At 40.5% G+C, this 27,146-nt stretch overlaps 1 protein-coding gene across 4 annotated transcripts in view; it reads right to left on the bottom strand.

Moving 5' to 3' along the window:
* Positions 1-4,881: 4,881 nt before the first annotated feature.
* The window catches only part of Cdca2 (cell division cycle associated 2), a 45,050-nt gene continuing 22,785 nt past the window's right edge, over positions 4,882-27,146 (bottom strand). For 3 of the 4 annotated variants that reach the window (XM_027390262.2, XM_027390261.2, XM_027390265.2), the window contains exons 12-15: positions 26,617-26,702; positions 25,126-25,263; positions 9,360-9,531; positions 4,882-6,732 (exon numbers count right to left, since the gene is read on the bottom strand). In XM_027390262.2, the coding sequence (XP_027246063.1) occupies positions 5,567-6,732; positions 9,360-9,531; positions 25,126-25,263; positions 26,617-26,702 (1,562 nt within the window). In that variant the 3' untranslated portion in view covers positions 4,882-5,566. The remainder of the gene's footprint in view (positions 6,733-9,359; positions 9,532-25,125; positions 25,264-26,616; positions 26,703-27,146) is intronic. The other variant, XM_027390264.2, reaches the window with a different exon arrangement.

Below are 27,146 nucleotides of genomic sequence, written 5' to 3' on the forward strand. Positions count from 1 at the left end.
CCTGCATTCATGGCTTCTACCTGAAGGGACCAGCTCCCCATTTCGGCAGCCATGACATTAACATGTACTTGCCATGACCTTGTCCTAGTCACTAGAAGTCAGATGCCTGCCTCGTGGCAAGGAACCAATTAGAAGTTAGCTGGCAGTCCTATGCTTTACGGCTCTGGGTATGCTTTACGGACAAGCGCACAGCAATGACATGCAGAGCATAGCAACCACCCTGGGAGGGCCTATGGGCCATAACAACCAGTTGGCCAATCAACACAGGGAAAGCCCTCCAAGCCTGGAGGCACACCAATCCTGAGCCTGTGCGTACCCCTAGACACTCCCCTTACGCTGCCCTATAAGATCTCTATGCAGCCCGTTCGAGCTGTCTTTGCTAGCCATCCGCCATGGCTGATGGGTGAAAGACCCGAGCTAACATGGGATTAGCTCGTTAAACAACAATAAAGCCTCATGCAGTTTGCAGCAAGCTTTCGAATCCGCCTGGTGATTGGGGTGACTGCGGTCCTGGGCTAAGACCCGGGAGGCCTGAGTTTTCCAGGGGTCTAACATACCCTACGATAACAAAAAGGTATTTGTAAAGAATGTGCCTTTTAAAGACCTCCAGAAACACAACTGTGTCATCCTACCACAAGTGGCCCCGCCTGGAGGGCTGACAGAGCTGGGCATGCCTTGACCAGTCTCCCTGACATGATTACTCTGCTTCTTGGAGAAAACAGTGTCCAAAGACTTAGAAATAAATGTATGCATACAGTAGTTGCTGAATAAATGCTGTTGAATGCTTAATTAACAGTCTTCCTACCTGGGATGATTTGTTGCAGGGAAATTTGCCTATGTTAAGAAACAATTCTTTAATCTCTCCTTTTTTATTTTTTATTTTATTTTATTTTATTTTTGAGACAGGGTTTCTCTGTGTAGCCCTAGCTGTCCTGGAACCCCTGTAGACCAGGCCTGCCTCTACCTCCCTAAAGGTGTGCACCACCACTGCCGGGTAATTCTCAAATCTTGATGATGTTATGACAGCTTTTATATTAAACCAAACTATCATACTTCATGAAAATAAATGAATCAAATTGACCTTTTTTTTTTTTTAAGTAAACCTATAGCTTAGAAGATAATGCCCAAATAAAGTGAATTACTTCTAAACTGCCCAGGGACTCAAGGTCATGATGCAAATGAACTTCAGTAAAATGTCACTGGGCTCAGGAACAGGCTTGCCAGCTGTGAAGCTGGCCTCCCACCCTTTCTCTGGATGCTTTTTACTGCTGAGTCATTGTCTCCAAAAGGGAGTGTGCTCTGGGAAGGATGAAGCCCCATGGAGGGAGTTGGTTAACCCTTTGCTTCTTCTGGCCGCTAGTCCATCCCACTCCTCACAAGTAAACTGAGATAGAATCCACAGCAAAAGGCTTCAAAATGCTGTGACACCGGGACAGTAAACATGCATACCAACAGAATAGGGCCCAGACACAGACTCATGATTTAGAGAAAAGTGTCAACACAATTCAACAATGAGCTTTTCAACAAATGACACTGGCTGATTTTCACTCAAAACAAACAAAAAAGCCACCTGCACCTCCAATGGCACACAGAAATGAACTGCAAATAGATGGAAAACTCAATGGAGAAAATAACCATGTAACTTCTAGAAAACTTTGTGCTCTTCTTGCCCTTAAGAAATGTATTCTTTTTCTTTTGATTGCGACAGCTCAGAAAAGCTTGGTATTATTCTTTTGTTTAAATTAGAAATGAGAAGAAGGGGTGCAGGATGAGACATGAGACTAAGAGACATATTAACCAGTTTATTATAGGCCCAGCAGAGCAGAGAGACTGAGAGAGAAGAGGAACAGGATTAATGGCTGACGGCCATGGCTGGTCACCATAGAGAGGCAGAGAGAGCTAAGAGAAGAGGCAGAGAGAAGAGGAAGAGAAGAGAAACATTTAAGTGGGCAGGGGTCTGTCTTTTAAAGGGGTCCTTTGCACGTACGTGCAGACTTAGTTCCCATGGAACCCTGGGCTGACCAGGGTACTGCCTGAGTGGATTCTGCCAGGTAACAGAGGCAGGCCAGCATAATGCCTGAACCTTTCACTTGGGAACTTACTAAATGTCATAGGCTACCTTTGAATTCACAATAATCCTTCTGCCTCAGCCTCCCCAGTGCTGGGATTATAGATATGAAACACTATGCCTGGCTATTCTTAGGATGCAAAATACATGAACTGTTAAAGAAAAGAAAAAATAATAAATTCAACTCCAAAGAAATGAAAATTTGTTCTTCAAATGATTATACCAAGAAATCAAACCAACAAAAAAATAAGCCATGGGCTGGGGAAAAAAAATGTAAGAAAAATACCCAGTAAAGGACTTGTAGCAAATTACAAACTCAATTCAGTAATACCATGGTAGTACTAACAACAAAAATCCTGGGTAAGACACTCCAATAGATAAGGATGCAAGGAAGGCAATAAACAGAGAAAATGTTCATCACCACCAGCCTGGGAAATTCAAATCGAGATCCTATCTCTGAGCATGCATCCCATGAATGGAAGTATGTATCTGTGAAAAAACAGGATGCATTTTTATCCACAACAAAATGATTCTAGAACTCAAATATCCAGAGTGAAATTAGTAACCAGCAATAATCATTTACAGCATGGAGCATGGATGAATTTCAAAAGCATCATGCTATTAAAAAATAGGCATGAAGGATCTATCTACCTATTATCTATCTATCTATCTATCTATCTATCTATCTATCGTCAATCAAGATTCCTTGTCTGTGACATTCTAGACAAGGCAAGGAGTACAAGATAATTCAAATTATCAGCTGTGAAGAGCTGGAGAGGGGAGTGGGATTGGTGGACATATTATTACTCTGCTGTCGAAGTGGTACATGACCATATATATTTTCCAAAATTCAAACAGTATGCTCTTTTTAAAGTCAACTTTTGCAAGTTGTCCCCAAAACTGGACAATTTAAAGTGTGAGTCAGGCATTATCAATTATACTCTCTGCTTGCTTTGCCAGTACAGAGCTGCACCCTCAACCTGAAGCTCTAGTCAGAGCAGATGAGAAGATCAGAATACCATTGTGGGACGGGAGAAAATAAAAGAAGGCCAAGAAACTAGCTGTATGTCAGAGGAACTTTCCACAATCTGCAGAAGAGAACCCGGCCACCACTTCAACACTGGCATGATCTCACAAAATCTGTGACACAATTTTTCAGTCATAAAAGCAGGCGACAACACATACCTACGACCAAAGAGATGGTTGCCCACACTACAGATACCCAGATATGTAATTCCACACAGGGATGAAAGACTAAAGGGGCACTAGGGCTGTCTGCAGTAAGACTGACAGTCATGGGACTCTGTGGAACAGAGGCTGCAGAATGGCATGTATATGCCATTGGCAAACAACCACACTTGCATGGGCATAGGAGGTCTGGAAGATGCATGCCATTTGAGTTTCTGTATACAGAAAGCTGCTTATACTTCTTGTACATTATGTGTTCTCTGCTTTCTTCACAAGCACTCTTGATTTCCTATTAAAAAAACGAGTGAACTATCAAGAAGTTCAGGCAATAGTAGTTACAAGCAGCCATTGGCCTTTCTGTTTGCACACACAACGAAAACTGCAGGAATCACACTGCCATCTTCTGGAAGAAATGAGAATCTGCAAGGACAGAAGCAATGAAGACAGGAGACATTCTAAGGGAAGCACCCAGGGTTAGCTACCTCCAGAAAAAAAGATCAAGGCAGGCAGGGAAAAAACAACTTTCAGCTTACCATTAATGAAAAGACAAGGGGGAGAGAGTGGGGGCAGAAAGGATGCTCAAATACAGAAATTAACTTTTCACTAACCATCTGATACAGGTGAGATGTGGCAGATAAAATTTTATGGTTGGGAGTCACCACAACATGAGGAACTGTATTAAAGGGTCACAGGATTAGGAAGGTTGAGAACCACTGGTCTAAGTGATGTCTATAAACATCAACCAAACATTTATAATGAAACATTTCAGAATGAATGCAATTTGCAGAGTGGATTTACAGATTTAATCTCAGTACTGAAACATGAGAATACATTAGACAAACTGAGTCATAATCAGTCTTTACTCTGAGAGCTCAGACAGTGTGTAAACTATTACCAGTGAGCAGACACTGCCTAAAATAGGGAGGCAAATAACAGTCAATAGCTTCTGAGCCTCATCCCAAACAAGGGCAAATACTAAAATTGTTTTTAAAACTCAACAACTTCTAGCATGTTATTAACATTTGTGTGTTTGGGGATCCTCCCCCTTTTTAAAAATCACCCAAGAAGTTTCCAAATGTGTTAATTCTTTATCATTTTGGTATGTGTGTGTGTTTAGTGGTACTGACTTGGTGACTACATACACAGGAGAGAAAAGTCCATAAATGATTTACATGTAGAGATAAAAGAAAGTTTTGGGCAATTCACTCTTGAGCAAAAGAAAATTGGGGATCACTTTGCCTGTTAATGTAAAATCCATCAGTCCTTCTCAGCAGGGGCTCCAGACCTGGCGGTGCCAAGGCGGTAACAAATAGCTCCACCTCCGAGGGGGAAATGGGCTGCCCAGCAGGAGCTTTCTTCCCTGGTGTGTTATTTATAGGGAGCTCTATTTGTTAACATGTTTCTGCTATCAGGCTGAAGGAGAACTAGTGATTTAAAGGATTTCTGGGACCATTGTTTAATGATAAGATGATTTATTACATTCACAGATTCCAGATATACAGCAGGCAGTTTAGATTTTTAAATTTTTGCCACCAAGGCTAGGGAGTTGCAAAAGCTAAGCTCAGAGAGGACAAGCAAGTGACAGTATGGATATCAGAAAACAAAAAGTTTCAAAGGCTGAAAAATGTGGTTAAAAGAAATCAGTAACCTACACCATGATTTATTTGCGTTGGTAAACAAATTTTCTAGAACACATTCAAGTTTCTACTTTTCCAAAATAAATTTAATAGTAAACAATTATTAAATTCTGAATTACCTATGACTGATTTGAACCACCTAGAAGAATGATTGCATAGTCATTTCTAATTACATATTCATTTATAACAATGGATCTAGAGTTCAGTCATTGAAGAAAATTTTCAATGCAGGACCCCACTTTCACTTAATTACCAAAGGAAAACTGGTTTGAGACAGACAACCAAGTCATCCAAGCAAACTAAAGAGTAAGCCATCCTAAAGGCTGTTTTCCATAACAGTCTAAGCCTTCAGTGGTAAATGTGACTTACCAGGAATAAAAATGCAGAAACACATTGTTGGGTCTAGAAACAAACATTTTAGCAAAAGACTAATAAACACTTAGCATTTGGCGGGGAGAAGATACATAATCATGTTTTTCTTTTGGATGATGAAGAAATCCACTCATTTCTACTTAAAGTCATCACAACTCAAATGCTTTTTATTAGAAACTTGCAATGCACTGAAGCTGAATAGAGATGGAAGTAGGAGGGAGGGGCTGGGATCCCTCCTAACAGTCAATGCCAGGTGGAACAGTCAGTTCCTGCCTCGGTTTGTTCTCCTGTGCCCAGCCCCTCACTGCAGTTGAGAGCTTTCTCCCTTCTTGAGAGAGGGTATTCTCTTGAAGTGTGGTGGCTCAGTGGTACTCTCAGCATTTGGGAGTGTATACACACAGCTCTTCCTCCTTTTCCCAGGTAGCTTAGAAGAACCAATACCCTGGCACCCACTGCCTGGGATGGATGGCAGGGGATTTGGGGTCTGTCCTGAGGATACAGTGTCTTCTCTGGAGGACATACTTTGAAGTCTTCTGCTGTCAAAGGCACAAATTGTCATTCTCCTTTTGGTTTTCTGGGATGTAGGAGGAGTGGGAGGCAATATCCATATAAGCCCTGTGCTATCCAAGTTTCCCTGGAGCCTTGTACTTCGCCTTACTTTGAGTTTAGTGTTTGTTCTCTGAAAGCTTTGCTCTATGGCATCAGATAAATCTTCACACAGCTGGGGATTTCTTAAGCTAATTTCTACAGAGCTTCCCCCACTGTTGGAAGATGTGGAGTCCCCCTTTTGTTCCAGGTATGAACTTTGACCCTCACAGCAAAGCATAGAAAGTCTCCTCCGTTTCCTTTCTCTACCACTCATGAGGCTGCCGTTTTCTGAACATTTTCTTCCCACGGTCTCACTGTGGCTTGTGGTTTCTTTCAGATTTTCAACTAGGACATCTTCTGAACAATTACCCCCCCTGTCTGAGTCAGATGTGACAGGGTCGCACTGCAGATTCCCCTTTGGAGCTGGGCATGCACTCTCTTCCTCACACTTCATATTCATATTCTCTGAAACCGTAAGGACCTCACAAGGATTTTCTTTATCAGTCTCAGAAAATTCCTGGCACCAGGGGATACACAGAGGCTTTGGATTATCTGACACAACGTGCTCTCGTGTCACAGAAGCACAAGGCATAGGACTGTTTTCAGTCTTGGTCTCAGTTTTTGGTTCGTTTGCACTTTGATGCTTAATTTTTGTACTGGAATTTCCGGCTCTGCCTGTGTCCCCGGCGTTGGCATTTGGCCCTCCTACAGAAGCAGCAGTGACCGGCAACACGCAGCAGCACAATTCAGACACAAGAGACTGATCAAAAGCTGGATCGAATTCAGGCAAATCTTCCTCCTGGGTCAAGAGTCTCTTTCTTTTTGCAGGAATTTCAAGAGAGATCACTTCTTCCTGTTTGTCACTTACGTTGAAATCATCTACGGCACATAAACACACTTAAATTCAATTATAAAGGAACAGTGCTTTGCTAATTAAATAAGCAGTCTTTGACTCATATAAATGTTCTCTATGTAATGCTATCTTTTAAGCTTTCAGAACTTACACAACCCACAATCATCACACTGTTCTTGTTCTCATCTGTCATTCTCAGTCCCTCTTAGTGCCCCAGTCCATAGGTTAAGAAAACAAGTGTTCAACACATGAATTAATAAAGCACACAATTTCAGACTATGAAAATGAGACTGCTGTCTTAGTTTCCTTTTCTTTAATGTGCTTCCCATACTACTAGGTCCAATAGTGTGAAACATTTCCTGAAAAACCAGACAGCACCACACTTCTCAAATTCTTCAGTCAATGTCTTCTTGAAGCAAGGTGATAAAAATGAGAATTCTGGGGTACATGAAGACATAGCAACTGAAGTGTAAAACTGTCATGGTTTCTTAGAATGCCATATATACATATATATATATATATATATATATATATATATATATATATATATATAATAAAATGTGTAAAAAGTAGACAGAGCCATGGGACCCAATCTCAAGGTCCAGCCCTGTCCTTTCTGACTAAGCTTCATGCTCTGGGCAAGAACATGGCATGTAGCTCTGTGTATGTTTGCAGTACTTCATAGGTGAGTACTAGTCAGGTTTGAGACTGAGAAAGGACATGTCCTAGAGCAGTAGTTCTCAGCCTTCCTAATGCTGTAGCCCTTTAATACAGTTCCTCATACTGTGGTATGCCAACCATAAAATTACTTTTATTGCTACTTCATAACTGTAATTTTGCTACTGTTATGAATTGTAATATAAGTATCTGTACTTCCCGATGGCCTTAGCTGACCCCTGTGAAAGGGTTGTCCAGCCCCCAAAGGAGTTTTGCCTCAGAGGTTGAGAACCACTGTCCTATAAGAATTCAGTTCTTATGATTCTAAATCAATGCTATTAGATTCTATCTCTATTATCTAAGATGATGCTTTTAGTTGGTCATTCAAGTGAATATAAAAGATGTTTTAAATTAAATCAAAGCTTAAAGATACATATAAAATATAGCTGAGCCTAAAGTTTAAAAAACAATCAATGTTTTGACAGGTGGTGGTGGCTCATGCCTTTAATCCCAGCACTCAGGAGGCAGAGGCAGGCGGATCTCTGTGAATTCGACACCAGCCTGATCTACAGAGCTAGTTCCAGGACAGCCTCCAAAGCCACAGAGAAACCCTGTCTCGTAAAACCAAAACCAAAACAAACAAACAAACAAACAAACAAAAACCAATGTTTTAATCTGAAAAAATACACTCATGATTAGAGTAGGTAAATAGTATGTGAAGTTAGAGATTCATACAAGTCATGATTTACAATTACATAGGTTCTTTAATACTGATATATTTTTATAGCATACTGAAAGAAAGAGGTGCCGGGGAGAGAAAGTTTAGAGAGAGATGAAAAGAAACTAAATTGTCTTAAACCCTCTTTTCATATGACAACAGCAATTACAGATGAAAAGGAGGTAGAAATGGCAGATTTCCCATTCCACAGCACTCCTCATGAAAGTAATGAGCCAGGAATGAGTTATTCTGAATACTTGTTAAACTCCTGCTCTGTCCTCAAATTGAGATGCCTGTAGAAGCCAGAGTCTACAGTGACATATATAGCTAAGATAAAGGAAGCCATTTTAAAATGGCTACATACAAAATCAACATGCTAAATGGGGACACTTTTATCATAACAGTTTAAGGATGAAAGCTCAGTTTAGACTTATACATTATAGGGGCTGGAGAGGTGGCTCAGTGCTTAAGAACACTGGCTTGCAGAGGGTGTGGGTTTGGTTTCCAACACCCCACAGTAACTCACAACCACCCATAACTCCAGTTCTGGGGATCTGATGCTTTCTTCTGGCCTCAGCAGGTACCAGGCATATATAAGGTACACATACACACACATGAAGGCAAAACACTCATACACATAAAATGAATAATCTTACAATAAGTTAACTTGGTCTTTGCTTGTAAAGTAACTTTCAAGGTAATCAAGCTTAATTTATAAACATTTCTAGATTATAATTGTAAAGAAATGTTATGAGGCAAGTTGTTTCTATTTTCCTATTCTTGTTATTAACTTTTTTTTTTTTCCTTCAGTTTTTTGAGATAGGGCTTCTCTGTGTAGCCCTGACTGTCCTGGAATTCTCTGTTTACCAGGCTGGCCTTGAACTCACAGAAATCCACCTGCCTCTGTCTCCCAAGTGCTGGGATTAAAGGCGTGCACCACTGCCATCAGCACTGTTATTAACTCCTAAGATGTATACATTATCTTGCCCACTTTCTGTGATGAGCCACACAACCAAACATAACTCATCATAACAAAAGGCAGCAAAAAGTAGATAAACAGAAATAATCTCCCCCAAAGTTACATGCAAATTTTGTGTTTGAATTTTTCTGATAAAAATGATGAGAATTTCATTAGATTCTGATAGAGCAAAGGCCCCTTACAGATCATAGACTACAATTTCCTTTGCTGATAACGGATTCAGTCTTTTTTATAAAAGTGAATGGGAAAAGGGAAGAGAAAGAGTATAGTAGTAACAAAGAGGGGCCGAGAAGCAGCACCTGAACATATCTTCTGCGTGCAGTCAGCCAGAGGTGTCATTTCAGAGACTTCAGGCAGCTCAGGGATAGGGCTCAGGAGCGGCTTCTTAGATGCCATGTCTCTTTCCCCGTATAAACTTTTCTCAACACTCTTCTTCCCCCTTCTTTTCTTTTTTCTGTAACTTTTCAAAACCTGAAAAGATATGTATCAGATACTGTAACTGAGAATGATACAGGCACACGTTCAGTTCTGACCCTTTCATATCTAAGATATTTCTCATTAGCATTTATACAGTAAATCTTTCAGAGTTTTTTTTTTTTTTCAGAAAAATTTAAAATCAGTCATTCCATTTTTAAAAATTGAGTTCAAATGACAGCAAGGTAAGTTACATAAAGTCAGATAAAGTATGAATCCAAATCCAAGTGAAAATGCACAGACTTTCTCAATTTCCACTGAATATTTGCCAAAGTAAAATGGCAGATTGGAAGGTAAAGAGTTGGACAGAGCTAATTAATGAGATTATTTGTAACTAGGCATGATAAACCAAGATTAATTAATTAAGAGCCATGGGTATTCTTCTGAATCTATGAGTTCGGTTCCCAGCACCCAATAAATTAAGGTGGCTCACAACTGTCTAACTCCAGTCCCAGGGGACCTGATGGCACCAGGCACACACAGGCAAAACACATACATAATAAAATAAAAAGGCTAATCTGGCATGAATCATGTACTGAAGTGCTATGGGAGGCTGCTTTGTGTTCATAAACCTGGTTGAAGAGACAACGAGTGCTTAGATAACATTGAAAAGTAACATAAATATGGATGAACTTATGTAAACAATAAATGAGTTAATCATGACTAAAATAAAGAGGTCACACAGGCTTGGGAAGAGCTCAGAGAATGAGCACTTGCCTAGCATGCAAAATACTCTAGGTTTGAGCTCTAATACTATAAAAGAGGAGGTTACAACAAGACAGCTGACTTATAAAGTGTCAATACCCACAAACTTAAAAAAAATGCTTTAATAACTTATGGAATGTAGGATTGCATTTAATTCTGAATGCCCTACCAGTACTAAGAAATTGTTTTGTTTAAAAAAATGTTCCACATAGAAAAAAAAACTTTAAGGAAATTATAACATTATACTGAAATACAAGAAAGACTTACTAACAAAAGGAATGAAAGCTACTCTCAGACTTCCAATATAAAACATGTTTTTGACAATACTTCCAGAAAGTGAATCCAGTCAAACATTCATGGAGGTAAACCCAATTGATCACATGTGTACTGTGAGAACTAAAGTAAATAGGATGTGGTCTTTAAGGGCTCCTGGTTTAAGAGCACACGTTAGCACAGGTAGACTCCATGTCAAACTTGAGGCACACAGGAGAGGACTCTGCTGCTGACAAGCTTTCCAGATAGAATTACAGAAAGCACAATGTTCCACTCTGATCTTGGGGCAACTATTCTGGTTGTGCAGAAACGTAAACAGTATTTGCAGGATACTCAACACAGACCATAGGTGGCAGCTGGCATCTGCAACCCTGGCATCCATGCAGGAACAGCAGCTAACATGCCCTTTGTATAACACAGTCAATGCAGGAAAAGCAGTGTTTCCCGTAGGCTAAGGCAGGCAAACACACCTGTGCGCTTATACTCAAGAAACAACCTACAAGATTTAGGTGAAACTAATTGTGTAAAGGAGTGAATGAGAATCAAGAACACAGAAATGGCAGAGAACTGTGTGTTCCTTGAGATATCTGTGGATAATTTGTAAAAAAAAAAAACCAAACACAACATTCCAGGCAAAAATAATTTTAGAATGATACAAGATGAATGTTCCCCCTGGCAATATATATTTACATATAATTCAGTGAGAAGTACTCAGCATAAATAATCTCTATGCACACAGGAAAGTACTGGGTTAAATACTTTTCCATTATACATTTTTTTATGGAACATCTGTTGACATTTCATGGACTAGATGAGGAAATACTGGCTGGCTTGGTCAGTGGATGGGAAAGCCAAGAGAAAAGAAATATTTTAAGGTGGGGTTCACAGATGTGCTGCAGAAGAGATACATTTAGCCTGTGGGTTCAAATCCTATCACTTAACTGCCAAGTAACTTCAACTGAATACCCCATTGTCGTCCTGTCCTCTGCAGAATGGGAGTCACAATAGGACACCTCACATAGGCTACGGTTAAGTTATTGAGACAACATGCCCAAAATTTGCACAAACTCAAGCCAGCAAAAATCCCAGCATGAAGGAGGGAAGTGGGTAAATCTTACCCCTAGCCAGGAAGCTATTTGTAAATGGTAGGTGGTAAGGGAAGGAAAAATCCATTTTCTTCAGGGGACAGTGGGTATTGGGTATGTCAACCACATGCAGGTCTCATACTCAGTAGTAGATGGACAACACCAATCAGATGCTATGTTTTTTACTGGCTTTTTTCTTGTCTTCCTTTTTTAAGCGAGAGAAAAAACATGTAGTTGCCTGGGTAGAGAGGGGAGGTTCTGGAAGGAGTTGGGTGGGGAGGACGACAGGAAAGAATATGATAAAAAAAAACACACTGTATGAAATTCTCTAACAACAAATAATAACACCTAGCTATTAGAAATCTCCCAAATTCCTCCCTGTTACTTTGAGAGAGAAAAAAATACCACAAAGATGGGGCTGGATAGATGGTTCAGTGGATAAGAACACTGACTTCTCTTCCAGAGGACCGGGGTTCAATTCCCAGCACCCACATGGCAGCTCACAACTGTCTTTAACTCCAGTTCCAGAGGACCCGACACCCTCATACAGACATACATGCAAGCAAAAAACCAATTCACATGAAATAAAAATAATTTAAAAATACTACAAGGAATCTTTAAATTGTTAGATAAAGTATCTATGGTTTACAATGTTTTGATAATGCATATGCCCTGGAATGGCTCCATCAAACTAATTAGCACACCTATGACCTTACATACTTTAAAAAACATGAACGTCAAAGAAAATAAACTGTGTTGAGCTTACCTAAAATCTGCTAAATGTGAATGTGCTGGATAGTTTTATAACAACTTGACACAAGCTAAAAACATCTGAGAGGAGGGAAACTCAGTTAAGAAAATACTCTATTAAGAGGCAAGCCTGGGGCTGGAGAGATGGCTCAGAGGTTAAGAGCACTGACTGCTCTTTCAGAGGTCCTGAGTTCAATTCCCAGCAACCACATAGTGGCTCACAACCATCTGTTATGAGATCTGGTGCCCTCTTCTGGTGTGCAGATATACATGGAAGAAGAATGTTGTATACATAATAAATAAAATAAAAGTCTTTAAAAAAAAAAAAAAAAAGGCAAGCCTGGAGGACATTTTCTTCATTAGTGATTGATGGGGTAAGGCCAATGTTGGTCCTGGCATGATCAAGCCAGTAAGCAGCACCCCTCCATGGCCTCTGCATCAGTTCTGGCCTCCAGGTTCCTGTGTTGACTTCCTTCGATGATGAAAGGAAGTATAAGCAAAACAAACCCCTTCCTCCCCAACTTGCTCTTATGTCATGGTGTTTCATCACAGTAACAGAACCCCTAACTAAGACATGTGAATAAGGACTAACATTCTGTTTTAAGGTTATAAGCTAATATACCAGCAAAATGATAAGAGGTCTGTCCTAATAGGGCATCTAAAAACTGATTACCTATGAGGAGATCTGACCAGCAAAGACTAAAAACTGGCCAAAATCTGGAATTTACTTGAATATTTATAAACAAAACAATGATGACAAAACTTATAGCAAAGTAACCAAGGCATAAGGAATCCCAGGGGTAGCCATGTGATCTGAAAATGGTAAGGTTGGCTCAGACATAGCTCTAAGTTTCTCTTACTCTATGGGATTTTATTTTCGGGGTGCTGGTGAGGAACTTAAAAAATCCCACTTACTTGGTGAGTAATTTTTATGTAATTATCTGAAGTCTGGCTTTGGTTGGATTTCTGTGTCTATTAATCACATGGACCCTGAAGCCTGTTTAGACTAAGTTTTGACAAACATTAACAGGTACCATCTGTGTAACTGACAAACTAAAACTGCATATATTATGGTGTACAATGTGCTATTTCGACATATGCATACATCTTAGGTGATTAAATCAAGCTAATCAACAGATCTGTCACATACTTTCTTTCGTTGAGAACAGTTAAGCTGTGGTCAGGAATTTCTAAGTGCACTCTTCGCTGTGGTAACCTTGTGTGGTTTACACCACAAGGTATCTCTTCTTTTCAAACAAGGCCTCAATATAGCCCAGGTTGGCCTGCAACTACTAGTGGCAATCTTCCTGCCTCAGCCTACATGCTGGGATTAGAAGGATGTGCCACTATGCCTGGTAAACTGTACCCTTTAACAAGGCCCCAGTCTGCAATGATCTACAGCCTTCACCAACCACCATCTGACTCACTGCTTCTGAGTGTGACCTTAGATTCCATGGCAGATGCTGCAATTGTTTCTGTCTAAATGCATCTTCTTTCCTATCCACACTGGCTACCGTCTACTAGATTCTCAACAGAACCCACTACCTCTCTGCAGCACTCAGCCCAGCAGGTGTGAGGTGGCATCTCATCTGTTTTGAGTTCCTTCTCCTGACAACTAGTACTGCTGGGACCACATCATATATCATGAGAAATATTATCCAGGTCCTTTGCTTACTTTTAAAGTCAGGCTAATTTCTTGTTCTTGGGTTCCTTATTTTGGATATCTTTTGTCATATGTAGTCTGAACATATTTTTTCCTACTCCACAATGCCTTATATCCTGCTGAATGTTTCTTCTGATGTCCCTCCAATTTATTTAAAATTTTAGCAGCTCAGATGATCATTTCTCACTCGAGAGCTGAACTGACTCATCAACAATTTACCTGAAATGGAGCTCAGGCTTTCTTCTCCATTTACAACAGTGAACTTGTATGAAGGTGCACTTTTAGACAAAGCATTGTTACAAATCTGCATGGTACCTCCTACCCCATACTTGTGTTTCAGTGTTCTGCAATGACTTTGGCTATCAGATGCTCTTTAATAAGACCCTGGTTGCTTGCGCTTCCTTTTTGCACTAGAGTACAGACCGAGGTTCACTTTCTACACATGCTACTGCATATTTGAGAACCCAGTTCTCTGACAGGTAGGTATGGCAGTGGGACCAGAGACACTTGTCCTTCCTTATTTTCAATGAAAAAGGCTAGAAAATTCTTTTAAGTGGAAAATATCAATGAACTCATACGGATACCCCCCCTTCAAATTTAGTCTTAAATAATAAAAATTATTTATACTTTAAGTTTTTCTATCAATGAGTGTCTTACACTGCTTCTTTACAGTTATTTTTGGCCCTAAAGTATACTGTAATTTGCAGGTTTAAAAGCTTTTTAAGGATGTTAAGCTACGAACTCAATATAGTAAAATTGTTTCATTTTAACCAATTTTTAAAGAATTCTCTTGATTTGTAGTCATGTAAAACACGTGCATGGTTGTAAAGTCAAAACTAAAAAACAGCATGCATTTTGCTTTTCTAGTTTCCAATCTCTATAGGACATTAAGCTCAACTTTTTTCTTCTAAATCTGTGTGTGTGTGTGTGTGTGTGTGTGTGTGTGTGTGTGTGTGTGCATGCGCGCGTGCACGCACACATGTGTACACATGCCATGACATGTATGTGGAGGTCAGCAGACATCTTTGAGGGGATTAGTTTTTGCCTTTCACCAGGCAGATCAAGTGGATCAAACTCATGTCCTAGGGCTTGGTGATAAATGCCTTCCTTTATCTAATAAGCTGTGCTACCATCCCTGGATAATTTGTTTTTAACTTTTTTTCCCCCTAAGATACGGTTTCTCTGTGTGCTGGGACTAAAGGCAATCACCACCACCACCCAGCAACTGTTTTTTCTTAAAAAATAAAAATGAAAAAAGGAATTAAAATACTTTCTACATACATGTTTGCATAAATATATACATGTTCTTGTTTTCTTAGATAATGGTAGTCCAACTGTTAGCATCAATTTACCAAAGTCATCACAGGCTTGGTAGGCCAACTCTCTTGTTACAATTCTGAATGCTTGAAATTCAAGATCAATGTGCTGGCTGGTTTATCTTAACTACCTGCTTTGCAGTTGGCCTCATCCTGTGTGTGTTCTTACATGTCCATTCCTGTGTGTACAAGCACCCCTGATTCTATACCCAAGTTTCTTTCTTTCTCTCTCTTTTGGTTTTTCAAGACAGGGTTTCTCTGTGAAGAGGGTTGGGACGGGAGAAAAAGACGCAGAATGAAACGGGGCCGAGACCGCAGATGCACCGGGCAAGCGGGCGGGCGCCCAAGGGTGGTTCCCGGCCCAGACCTCGTCAAGACCCAGGAACTGCCTCATCTGCTCTATAACCAAATTTCTATGTCTCATAGGGACAATAGTTAGATTTGATTAGAGCCCACCTCAATGACTTCATTTTAACTTATTCTCTTTAAAGAGCATTTCAAATGCTACTTGCAAATGTGACTTAGTGAGAGACAAGCAATAATTGTTGCTTATACACAGTTTATAACTTAATTAATTGCTAAGTATATTCTAAATTGCTAAGTATATAGCAGCATATGGAAGTGTTCTTCACTATTTTCTACAGCTTTATAATACTTACTCTGTGGACAGTCTACTTTAACAATAGGGTCTGTTATCTGATGCTACTGGTTTATGTTTAATCTTCTGCTTTACAGTGATATGATAAACAACTTGTGACACATACCATTTTGTATTTTAAAAAGTCAGTGGATCTTTGAGGCGTTCCCAAAATCAAAAATGCTAAGTCAAAGGGTAAGTGAATATTAGATTCGGCCGAATCCTCCCAAATTCACTTCTGCAAAGATCTGCATCACTCACAGACGTCTGAGTGCATCTTTTTGTCCCACTAGCAATGTATTCTTCCAACTTCTACATCTTTGCTAACTCCTGGTCCAGGAGGACTTGTGATGATCAAATGTTCCCTGAAAGTGCAGTTTGAGCATCTTTGCACACCCAGAGATCATTTTAATTTCTGAGAAATTTGAAGCCACCTGGATTGTTTCTTCATAAGCAAAGTCCACTCTTATTATCTATGTTCTTTAGTATCACACTGTCCTGCCTTTCAATGTAGCAGGCATGATGGTGGGACTGAGATGTCTCCTATAAGTCTCAGGCACTTGAATACTTGGTTCACTGTTAATGGCTGTTTGGGAGGATTACGTTTGGCCTTACAGGAGGACATATACCATTAAAGACATAGACCATTTGGAGTTAGCTCTTGAAAGGTTCAGGCTTTGACGCTGATCGGCTCTACCTCTTTAAGAGACAGACCCTGCCCCCTGACAAGTCAGGGCATGCGCAAGAAAATGTGCTATGTCATCACCACGTCACCCGCCACCCACGATGACTCTGGACATGCGTGGAACCTCAGTGTGCATGTCTTCCCTTTAAAAGCTCCAACTTCTCTCTCTCTCTCTACTTTCTCTGTTTCTTCTTGGCTCTCTATGGCAACCGGCCATGGCGGTCAGCCATTACCTCTGTTCCTCTTCTCTCTTGGTCTCCCTACTCTGCCGGGCCCATATAATAAACTAATCAATATGTCTCATCCCTCAGCTTTCTCTTTTTCTTTTTTTAAATAAAAACATAACATTGGCGCCTAACATGGGGCTCGAACCCTTGACCCTGAGATTAAGAGTCTCATGCTCATGTCTAACATCCCACCTTTTTAAAAATAATAAGTAGAGGTGGGAATGAAAGGTTCAGGCATTATGCTGGCCTGCCCCTGTTACCTGGTGGAACAGGCAGTACCCTGGTCAGCCCAAGGTTCCATGGGAACTAAGTCTGCACGCAGGTGCACAGGACCCCTTTAAAAGACAAGTCCCTGCTCATTTACGCTTTCTTTCTCTCTACTCTCTCTACTTTCTCTGTTTCTTCTTGGCTCTCTCTGCCTCTCTATGGTGACCGGCCATGGCGGTCAGCCATTACCCCTGTTCCTCTTCTCTCTTAGACTCCCTCCTCTGCCGGGCCTGTATAATAAACTAGTCAACATGTCTCATCTTAAAGTTTTCTCTTTTCCTTTTTTAAAATAAAAACATAACATTGGCGCCTGACTTGGTTTAGGCTCTCTCCATAAACTCTTTCGATGCTTGCTGGTGGGATAGGCTTTCTCCGTAACCTCTCCTGCCAGGAGCACAGGAAATTTAGGGGATCCTAAATTCTGAATTCATAACCTACTTCCATCTCGGCTTTTCTGACACTTCCTCCTACTTGCAGCAGCCTGAGATGCTGGAACTCTGTACACTTCAACTCGCCGCTTTTCCAACTAAGGATCTCTGGAACTCACTCATCTACCTGTTTGCTGCAATCCGGTAAGATACCCATAACTTTTCCCATGGGGCAGACCCAGCACTGCATTTTGGAGTTCACTCTGGGTACATTTTTTCGGTTTCGGACTGCTGAGCCTCTTTTGGGCTTTCTGCCGGGTGCTCTCAGACACAGCAATCTGTGCCATTTTTGGCCTTGCCCACAGGAAAAACATTTTACGGGATCTTTCGGTTACTGCCAGCGAGTAGGTAAATGAGTGGAGTTCTGCCGCCCAGTGGGAACTTTCTTTCACCTGGGAATGTCCCTCATTCTTCTGTTCTATCTCTGACCGTGTTTCTTCTTGGTTGGCAATGTCTTCTTGAGACGCATTGAGAGTTTTTTGGTTTGTTTGCTGGTTTTCATTTTTCCACACGAATGAGGTTTGACTCATGAAGAAAAACTTCCGGCAATTGAGAATGTGCTTACGGGGGCCGCCATCTCAACCATGTGCGCTAACCTGGGGGCTGCCATCTTGGTCATGTGCCATCCTAACCACATGACCTAGCTTAGGCCTGACCACTCAATTCAGTGACTTGCACAGGCAAGCACTGCCACCAGATTTCTTCTTTCACTTGTTGGGTGCATTTCCTGAGGGTCAGGCATGGGATCCTGCTCCAGGAGCGGAGCTTTTTGCTTTTTCAGTTCGGACCGCTGGGTCCTTTTTTCAGTTTTGGGACAGCTGTGTCCCCTTCGGGACCAGGCCCCTGGCAACTCCCATGGGCAGATGTGCATCCGGGGAGGAGCTTTTGCCGGTTTTCCACTTGCCTCACTGATGGGAAATGCATAGAGGAACCGTTCTGGTTTCATCCAACAAGCAGGTAAACAGACAAAAGCAGCTTATGGTCACTGCCATCTTGGTCATGTGACTTACCTGTAGGCACGCCCACTCCAGTGGCCTGTGCCAGCAAACCTGTCTGCCGGATTTTTGATTTCTGCCAGATCTTTTTGCTTTATATATTATTTTTTGTCTGTGATTTCTTCTTTCACTGGCTCTGTTGTTCATGACTTGTTTATGGAATACTATGTCTTTCCAGGGCCCTCTGTTTAAGTCTACTCTGTCCCTTTAAATCTCCGGTCTATTTGCTACAATGTACGGATCAGAGATTACATTCTGGTTCCCCCTTTTACTGTTATCCAGTCCTGCTTGTCTCTGTACCTGTAATTTAACTTTATACTTATCTAGCTCTATATGCAACTTAAATTAAACTGTGCTAACTCTCATATTTCTAAATTGCTATGTATCTTCATATGATGGTAAACATTTAAAATCATAAAGGTCTAATTTAACTATACTTAAAATATAAGCTAAGTCTATACAACTTAAATTTAACTCATGTATTTTTAAATGATGAAAGTTTAAAATCACAAAGGTCTATTTCAAACTAACAAAATATTTATACCATTCAGTCCATCCTGTAAGCTGTTTACAAAGATACAGCTTTTATTACAAAAAGGGATTTTTCTCTAACTAAAGGCAAACTTTTAACTGCTGAGATACTAAACAGACAGCCCTCAAATGCTCAGAGATCTAGAGAATATGGCATTTAAAATGTTTTGTTAAAAAGCTTTTTATAACAGAGATAGGCCAGCTGCTGGCCCCACCCCATTTCCTCCAAGAAGACTGATGGACACTGAAGAAACTTCATCTCGAGTCAGTGACAACCCTAGTCACTGAGCAACCCTGCCCTTCACCTCATCTGCTACAAAGTTCTCCAGACCGTGGACAAGAGGACAGTGGAATCGACTTTTCCCCGAGTTGCTTGGGCCAACGGTAGGCGAGTCTTCCTATAGTTTGTAATCCACAGGTCACATGCTATCAGCAAGAAGGCAGGTGTCCTGCAGCCCGCTGGCAAGTCTCTGTTATTCTTTAATCATTGATTCAGGTAAAATCTTATCCTTCTCAAGAACTCTGATGCTTTTGACAACTGGTAGTCTTGCCAGCTTAAAGCAAAACAGATTCCAGGAATAGGTATTTTAGGGTTTATCTATGTGAAGATAGGAAAGTCTAAGATGTATGAGGGTCTGAGAATGTAGTTACGAAGGTCTGAGGATGAAAAGGTCTAATGCAAGTTATGAAGGTCTGAGGATGGAAGGTCTAAGATGGTAATGTAAAGTGTATGAATTAAAGTTATAAAGGTCTGAGGATAAAAAGGCTTAAGTGATGATAAAGTGAGTTGAGACATTAAAAAGAACGAAATATGTTCCTGATTTCTCTATTTCTCATGCTACTGTTCATAGTAAAGTTCAACAATACTACTATACGATCATAACTACAAGGTCAAGATTAAGATGCTTTTCATTGTCCTAAAAAAAAAAAATCTGTCACTTTTAAAATGGTAATGCTTTCAGCCAAGTTGCTACTAACATGAATATGTTGCTAATGTGTCTGAAATACTTATGTTTCCACAAACTCTAAGGATTCTTGTAAGTTCCAGGGAGCTGAATTGGATCCAGACAAACAGGTCAGATTCACTCCAGTTATTCAATCTTTCCCTGGTCCCAGGACTCCCTCCCCTCATGTTGGGACCCCCGGAGAACCCTTCCCTCATCTTGCAATCTTCCCCTCAAGTGACAGGACCTAAGAAAAAATTTTCTTTCTAAACTTAACCTTGTCCTCTGCTCTGTCAACATCTTGCCAGGTCTAAGAGGCATCAGGGAGTTCCGTACAGCCTGGACTGCAATGAAACAACCAGCTACCCCAGGACGTGGCAGCACCCCAACCTTCTCGGGTCCCCCAAAGATGGTCAACGCCCCCCACGTCAGCAGGAAGCAGTCTTGAGAATTCAACGCCCTTATTCCTTAACCTGCCATGTCTAACACCCCACCTTTTTTAAAATAATAAGTAGAGGTGGGAATGAAAGGTTCAGGCTTTGACGCTGATCGGCTCTACCTCTTTAAGAGACAGACCCTGCCCCCTGACAAGTCAGGGCATGCGCAAGACAACGTGCTATGTCATCACCACGTCACCCGCCACCCACGATGACTCTGGACATGCGTGGAACCTCAGTGTGCATGTGCATGTCTTCCCTTTAAAAGCTCCAACTTCTCTCTCTCTCTACTTTCTCTGTTTCTTCTTGGCTCTCTATGGCGACCGGCCATGGCGGTCAGCCATTACCTCTGTTCCTCTTCTCTCTTGGTCTCCCTACTCTGCCGGGCCCATATAATAAACTAATCAATATGTCTCATCCCTCAGCTTTCTCTTTTCCTTTTTTAAAATAAAAACATAACAGCTCGCTCTGCTTCCTGCTTGCAGATGGAGATGTGAGCTCTTGGCCTCTGCTTCAACGGCATGCCACCGTGCCTTCATTACACGATGTTTCTTAATCGCCAACCCTTTGAAGCCTTAAGACCAACTACACTTTTTCATAAGTTACCCTGGTCTTGGTGTTTTATCATAGCAACTGAAAAGTAACAAAAACACCAAGCATTCCTAGGCTCCGTTAACTTGAAAGCCCTTTCTTCAATTTTAAGAAACATTGTATTTTCAATTTCTTCTATTAAAATTTCCCCCTTTCTTTCTGAGCTCCAGTGAAGTCTCTTGGATTGGTTAACTCTCCTATGATACTTTTTTTAGAAGTTCCTTTATTCTCATTATAAATATGGGGGAGTATTGTGGTGAAAATGGATTTGATATTTTTCTTTAAATATAAGCAAACAATGAGTAAATACAACATTAAACAACTCCAGATTGGCTTATCTTCAATCAATAATGAAGAGTGAAGGGGCTGCATAGGAACTCAGTATGCATGCGAGAGGAGCTCCCCCTTTTAAACCCGCAGCATTATTCTCCTCTCTCTCTCTTTCGGGCAGTCAACCCCTCTCTCTTTCTCTGTCTTCTCTCTACCCTGCTCTGTTCTTCCATTTCTCTCTCCCCCTCTCACTCTTCCGTCCTATAATAAACTGGTTAATGTGCTCTCTATAAGTCCATGTCCATCTCTTGAATTTCTAATTTAAGCAAAAGAGTAAGAGTTGCCACTGAGTTTACCACAGTGGTCTGCAGGTCAGTCACATAGAACAAGCTTCTCCTGTTTCAGTGGCCTACAATGCTCCAAACCAGCCAGATGCAGTAGCATCATCCCAAGTCCTTAGGAGGCCTAAGAGCCTATAAATTCAGAAATTGCCTCTGCTGATGTCACTGGCTGTGGTGGTTTGTATGAAAATGGCCCCCACAGGCTTATAGGAAGTGGCACTAATTGAAAGGATTAGGCCATGTGGGCTTGTTGAAGAAAGAATGTCACTGGGGGTGGGCTTTGAGCTTTCAACAGCTCAAGCCAGATCCAGTGTCTTGCTCTTCCTGCTGCCTGCTGAGCCAGATATAGAACTCTCAGCTACCCTGCAGCTCTATGTCAGGCTTGTATGCTGCCAAGCTCCCTGCTGTGATGATAATGGACTAGACCTCTGAAACTGTAAAAAGTCCCCATCAAATGCTTTCCTTTGTAAGACTTGCCTTGGTTATGTCTCTTTACAGCAATACAACATTGACTGCCCTTCTTCTTGACCATGAGGAAACATTGCCCTTTCCCTGTATTTGGGAAACTGCCTGCTGGGAGCATCCAGGACCAGATCACAGCATTTCCCTGAGTTGAAATCATCCCATACAACAGTGAAGAGGCTGTTCTGAATCTAGGGAATGTCATTCTCTGGTTGGCTGATCCACCTCTGCTCTGGCATGGCTGACCCACAGTGAGCATTGTGGCCATTTCTACTTCTTATAGGTTCAAGGACAGATCACTTATGGAGATCAATGGCTCAGCAGGCAGAGCCCTGAGAAGTCAGATGAAGACTCAGAAAAAAAACTCCTAAATTTTCAATTTTCCAATTATTTTTCTGTTCCTCTTTTATAGAATTCCCTTCTTAATTTCTTAAATCTAACAAGTCCATAGTTGACTTCTCTGAGATCAGGGCTTTGTTTTGTTTGTAACTTACTAGTATTTTAACTTGTCTCTTTAACAATATTGGTTCCACTCAATGATCTGATTCTTAATTAAGAACAGACTAGATTGATATGAGTTTCCTGTGTGCTCTAGCTCAGTTAGTTTCCTTAACTGTATGGAAAATTTCCTTGGGAACTTCCTGTAGGGTCAGGGGTGGGTCAGGGCAAGGCAGTGAAGTACAAGAGTGTCTCAGTTGTTATGCTTTGTGTTAGGGCAAGAGTTGGCTGTTAAGACTGTGGGAATTTACAGATGCCAGAATGGGGCTTTAACCTAGATGACAACATCTGGTCTGAACATCAGGGTGGGAAAGAAGGATAGCATGCCAACTGGTGCAGACTGTTCCATATATAAGACTTCAATTAATCTTTTTTTTCAGTACTACTTCTCACGATTCCCATCCATTGTACCTGCCAATTCTGGGCCAGAGTCTCTTGGGATTCCGCAAGCAGGCTGGTTCCCAGATCCCTCTAGTTTCTTCCCTAGCACATTCTGAACTGTAAATCTTTCCACCTCTTCTATCCGTCAACATGTTCCCATCTGCCTTGTCTTCTAGAAATTCATTGAAGGCTGTCATCTGTTGCTTAACACCCCTTCTCATTGCTATTCTACCTCTATTGCTTAAATTACATCAATTACATTAATACAGCAAGGTCCTGGAAGGGATAAGAACAATCTAATGTTTAGTCTTCCTGAATTGTCTGGCTAGGAAGAAATATATATGCATTATTTGTTACTGTTTTTTAAAGCTATAGATTAAAATAAAAACAAGTGATATGTACACCATTGACTGAACACAAATACACTTTTAAAACAAGGTAATTTTTCACCATTTCCCCTAAGTCTAAAAAAGAAAACAAAGCAGGAAAATTGTTTCTTCTGAATTTGATGACTCAGGTGTATCTGCATCAATCAACAAGGAAAAAATAGTCTTTTTTGTGTCATGGACTAAGAGGAAGCTCATAGGATGTTCTATGTGGGTTTCCTGAGGAGTGACACTAATTTTGGAAATGTTGACTTTTAAGGGCTTCTAACAGGTACCTCTAGAAGGTGTGTCCAATAGGCAGCTGGAAAGAGACTTATGAATCAAGAAGACTGGGTTTTAAATCCTAGTCATTAATAAAAATACTGTATATGAAGTCACCACAAAGCAAATGATTTACAATGGCAGACAGCAGATTTCTAGGGAATGCATAGTGTAGAAGAAAAATCAGTGGTTTTTTGTTTGTTTTGTTTTTTGTTTTTTTTTTGAGTCAGGGTTTCTCTGTGTAGCCCTGGATGGCCTTGAATTCAAAGATCTGCTTGCCTCTGTCCTCAAGTGCTGAGATTAAAGGCGTGTGCCACCACCGCCTGTCAAAAAATCAACTTTTAATAGATATTGCAAGTGAGTGATCTATTAGGTCAAATGCTGCTGAGATGTCTACTGAGAACAGCACTATAAGTTACAAGCACTATAAGTTACAAGGAGAGTTCAAAGACAAAGGTTGAGGGAACCTTAAGTGTCAGGGTTGCTAACATCATGCTGGCACAGGGCAGCTTCACACTCTGGAGCAGCAGAGTGTGAAGGAGACATGTAGATCCCACCACAGACAATTGGTGTCGCAGCCATTTATTTGTGACAGCCATTTTGTCACTATCACAAACAACAGGCAAAGTTTGATAAGTTCATTCTTAACAAATTGGCTTGAGAGTGGCCTCAGCTGACCTGGGACATCTGTTAAAAGCAACCAGAGTGAATACAAATAGTTTGCATTGACTATTATTCAGTTAACCAAGCCCAGAACCCAATCCTGAAAGAGGAGAGCTGAAGCTGAAGAGAAACAGGAAAGTTAACTGGTAAAGAAATGGATGCATCTTTCTTCTCAGGGTCATAAGCATTAACAAAAAAGATATGTACATCCATGAAGAATATTAAGAGCTGTGCATGATACTTAGATTCCCAGCATGGGGAGGTTGAAGGAGAAAGATGGTGGGTGAGTCCAAGACCAACCTGGGCTACATAGTAAAACATGAAGAGGGAAAAAAAAAAAGAAAAAAAATGTAGTCTTTTTAAGAAGAGAAGCAATTCCATGTGTCTATTGCTTACTGGGCTGGATGTATACACAGAGGTACAGAACTGGCCTCTTACGGTATTGAGCAGAGGTACCTCAATGTTTCAGACTATGAAGGTATCAGACTATGAAGGAATGTACATACCACTGTTTCTTTTTTTTTTTTTTAATTTAAAGATTTATTTATTTATTATACAGTGTTCTGCCCGGATGTGTCCCTGGAGGCCAGAAGAGGGCACCAGACTACATTACAGATGGTTGGGAGCCACCACATGGTTGCTGGGAATTGAACTCAGGACCTCTGGAAGAATGGGCAGTGCTCTTAACCCCTGAGCCATCTCTCCAGCCCTATACCACCGTTTCTACGCTTTCCCTACCGTACAATGAAGAAATGTACCACACTATATGAAGTAAATTGTGAAAAGCATCCTTACCTGTTTCTTTCCAGGAAGTGCATTGCTTATACATTTTTTTTCTTGAGATGTCCTCCTGTTCATGTTCTTCTCTTTACAGGGCTCAGCTTCTGTAGTGTATGAGTTGCACACAACCCCTCCTGCAGAACTCATCACCTGCTATAAAGAAAGCCATAAGAAGGATACAATAGCATGGGCAGTCACCTTGCACTGCACAGCAGGTTTCACTTTAGTCTTCCTTATTTAAGTTTCCTATGATAGGCCCATTCTGCCTGCTCCCTAACTTCAGTGCTCAGTATTAAAACACAGCCTGGGTGCTCGCTCTATCACTGAGCCATATCTCCTATCTACTTTTACCATCCCATTGCTTCTTAATGTACAAGTTCCATTAGAGATACATTAACCAAAATTAAGACAGAATTACTAATTACCATTCTCTAAATTATCAAGCATAGATTCAGAAGGATGAGTATATTAGGAAGAAAAAAATGATTTAAGAACTAGTGGCTTATTCAGCAAATACTTATGAAAAGAAATCAACTTAGTATTAAATGTTATTAGCTTATAACAATTCATGAAATGTAAATTAGGCTAGAATATAGGATTTTCATCCAATCAGATAGGTAAAGGTCCAATAATATATATATATATATATTATATATATATACATATATATATATAATATATATATCCAATTATATTTACAAAGCTATAGACAAAAATCCAATTACATGTAACTTAATGACCAAAACAAAAGACATGTAGCCAATCTCTGCCAGTTGAATGTCACCATAGAAAACAAAATAATGCATAGTTTAAGAAAGCATGCACTGATGTTACTTTCTGGCTCTTAGTTACATGTGGATCTTCTCTGCATTTACAATAAAATTCATTGTCGTATAGGTCTAAAACTCAGCTAACAAATAGACTGCCTTCCATAGTAACACAATTTTAAAGGGAAGCTCTTGTTCTAGTGGATTTTCTTCTAGTAGAATTAAAATCAGACCAGCAAGACATTTCTCTGGGTTATGCACTGAGTAAGACATAGTAATAATTGAGGTTTTGTTTGTTTGTTTTTTCAAGACAGGGTTTCTCTGTGTAGCCCTGGCTGTCCTGGAACTTGCTTTGTAAACCAGGCTGGCTTCAAACTCAGAGATTTGCTTGCCACTGTCACCTCCTGAGTGCTAGGATTAAAGGCATATGCTACTACCGCCTGGTGCAAGTATTAATTCTTAACAGTACTCATCAAATCAGATTTTTCTTCTTTCTACTTTCTTTCTTTTCCTTTCTTTCTTTCTTTCTTTCTTTCTTTCTTTCTTTTGTTTTTGTTTTTTCAGATAGGGTTTTTCTGTATTGCTTTAGAACCTGTCCTGGAACTCACTCTGTAGACCAGGCTAGCCTCAAACTCACAGAGATCTGCCTGCCTCTGCCTCCCGAGTGCTGGGATTAAAGGCACGTGCCACCAAAGCCCTTCGTTTTTTATTACTACAAAGATTTAATCCAAGTATTTACCTTTCTTCTGTGAGAAATCCGTGTTGGTCTACCGACATTATAGCTTATTTGCTCAAGATTACCTAAAGAACTGCAAGTGTCAATGCCTGGTATCAAAAAACAAGCAAAATTAGTTCTTAGCACAAAACTAGTACGAATCAGAAGGTTAAAAAAAAAAAACAAAAAACTGCAGTTTTAAAAAGCTAAACAGAAAAAACAAAAACTGAAGTTTTTTGAGTGACTGTTGCTGTTAATTCATATTTAGACACAGATAATTAATAAGAGTAACAAATCAAGACTCACAACAATCTTAAGACTTCACATTACTGAATGTAACAAAATGAGTAAAATAAGAGCATACACATTAAGGAAACACCTAACTGCACAACTTTAGACATGGCTGATGTTTTTTAATGGAACAAATGAAAGACAGTGTAATGTGTTCAGAGCTTAGAACATAACAGACTATAGCAATTTTACCTGTAACGCAGTAATTAACAGCTTTGGGTTTTATGCTCACAAACCCAGGCTAGATCAATGGGAAGGCATCA

This window comes from Cricetulus griseus (assembly GCF_003668045.3).
Source record: "Cricetulus griseus strain 17A/GY chromosome 1 unlocalized genomic scaffold, alternate assembly CriGri-PICRH-1.0 chr1_1, whole genome shotgun sequence".
NCBI classification, from domain to species: domain Eukaryota; kingdom Metazoa; phylum Chordata; class Mammalia; order Rodentia; family Cricetidae; genus Cricetulus; species Cricetulus griseus.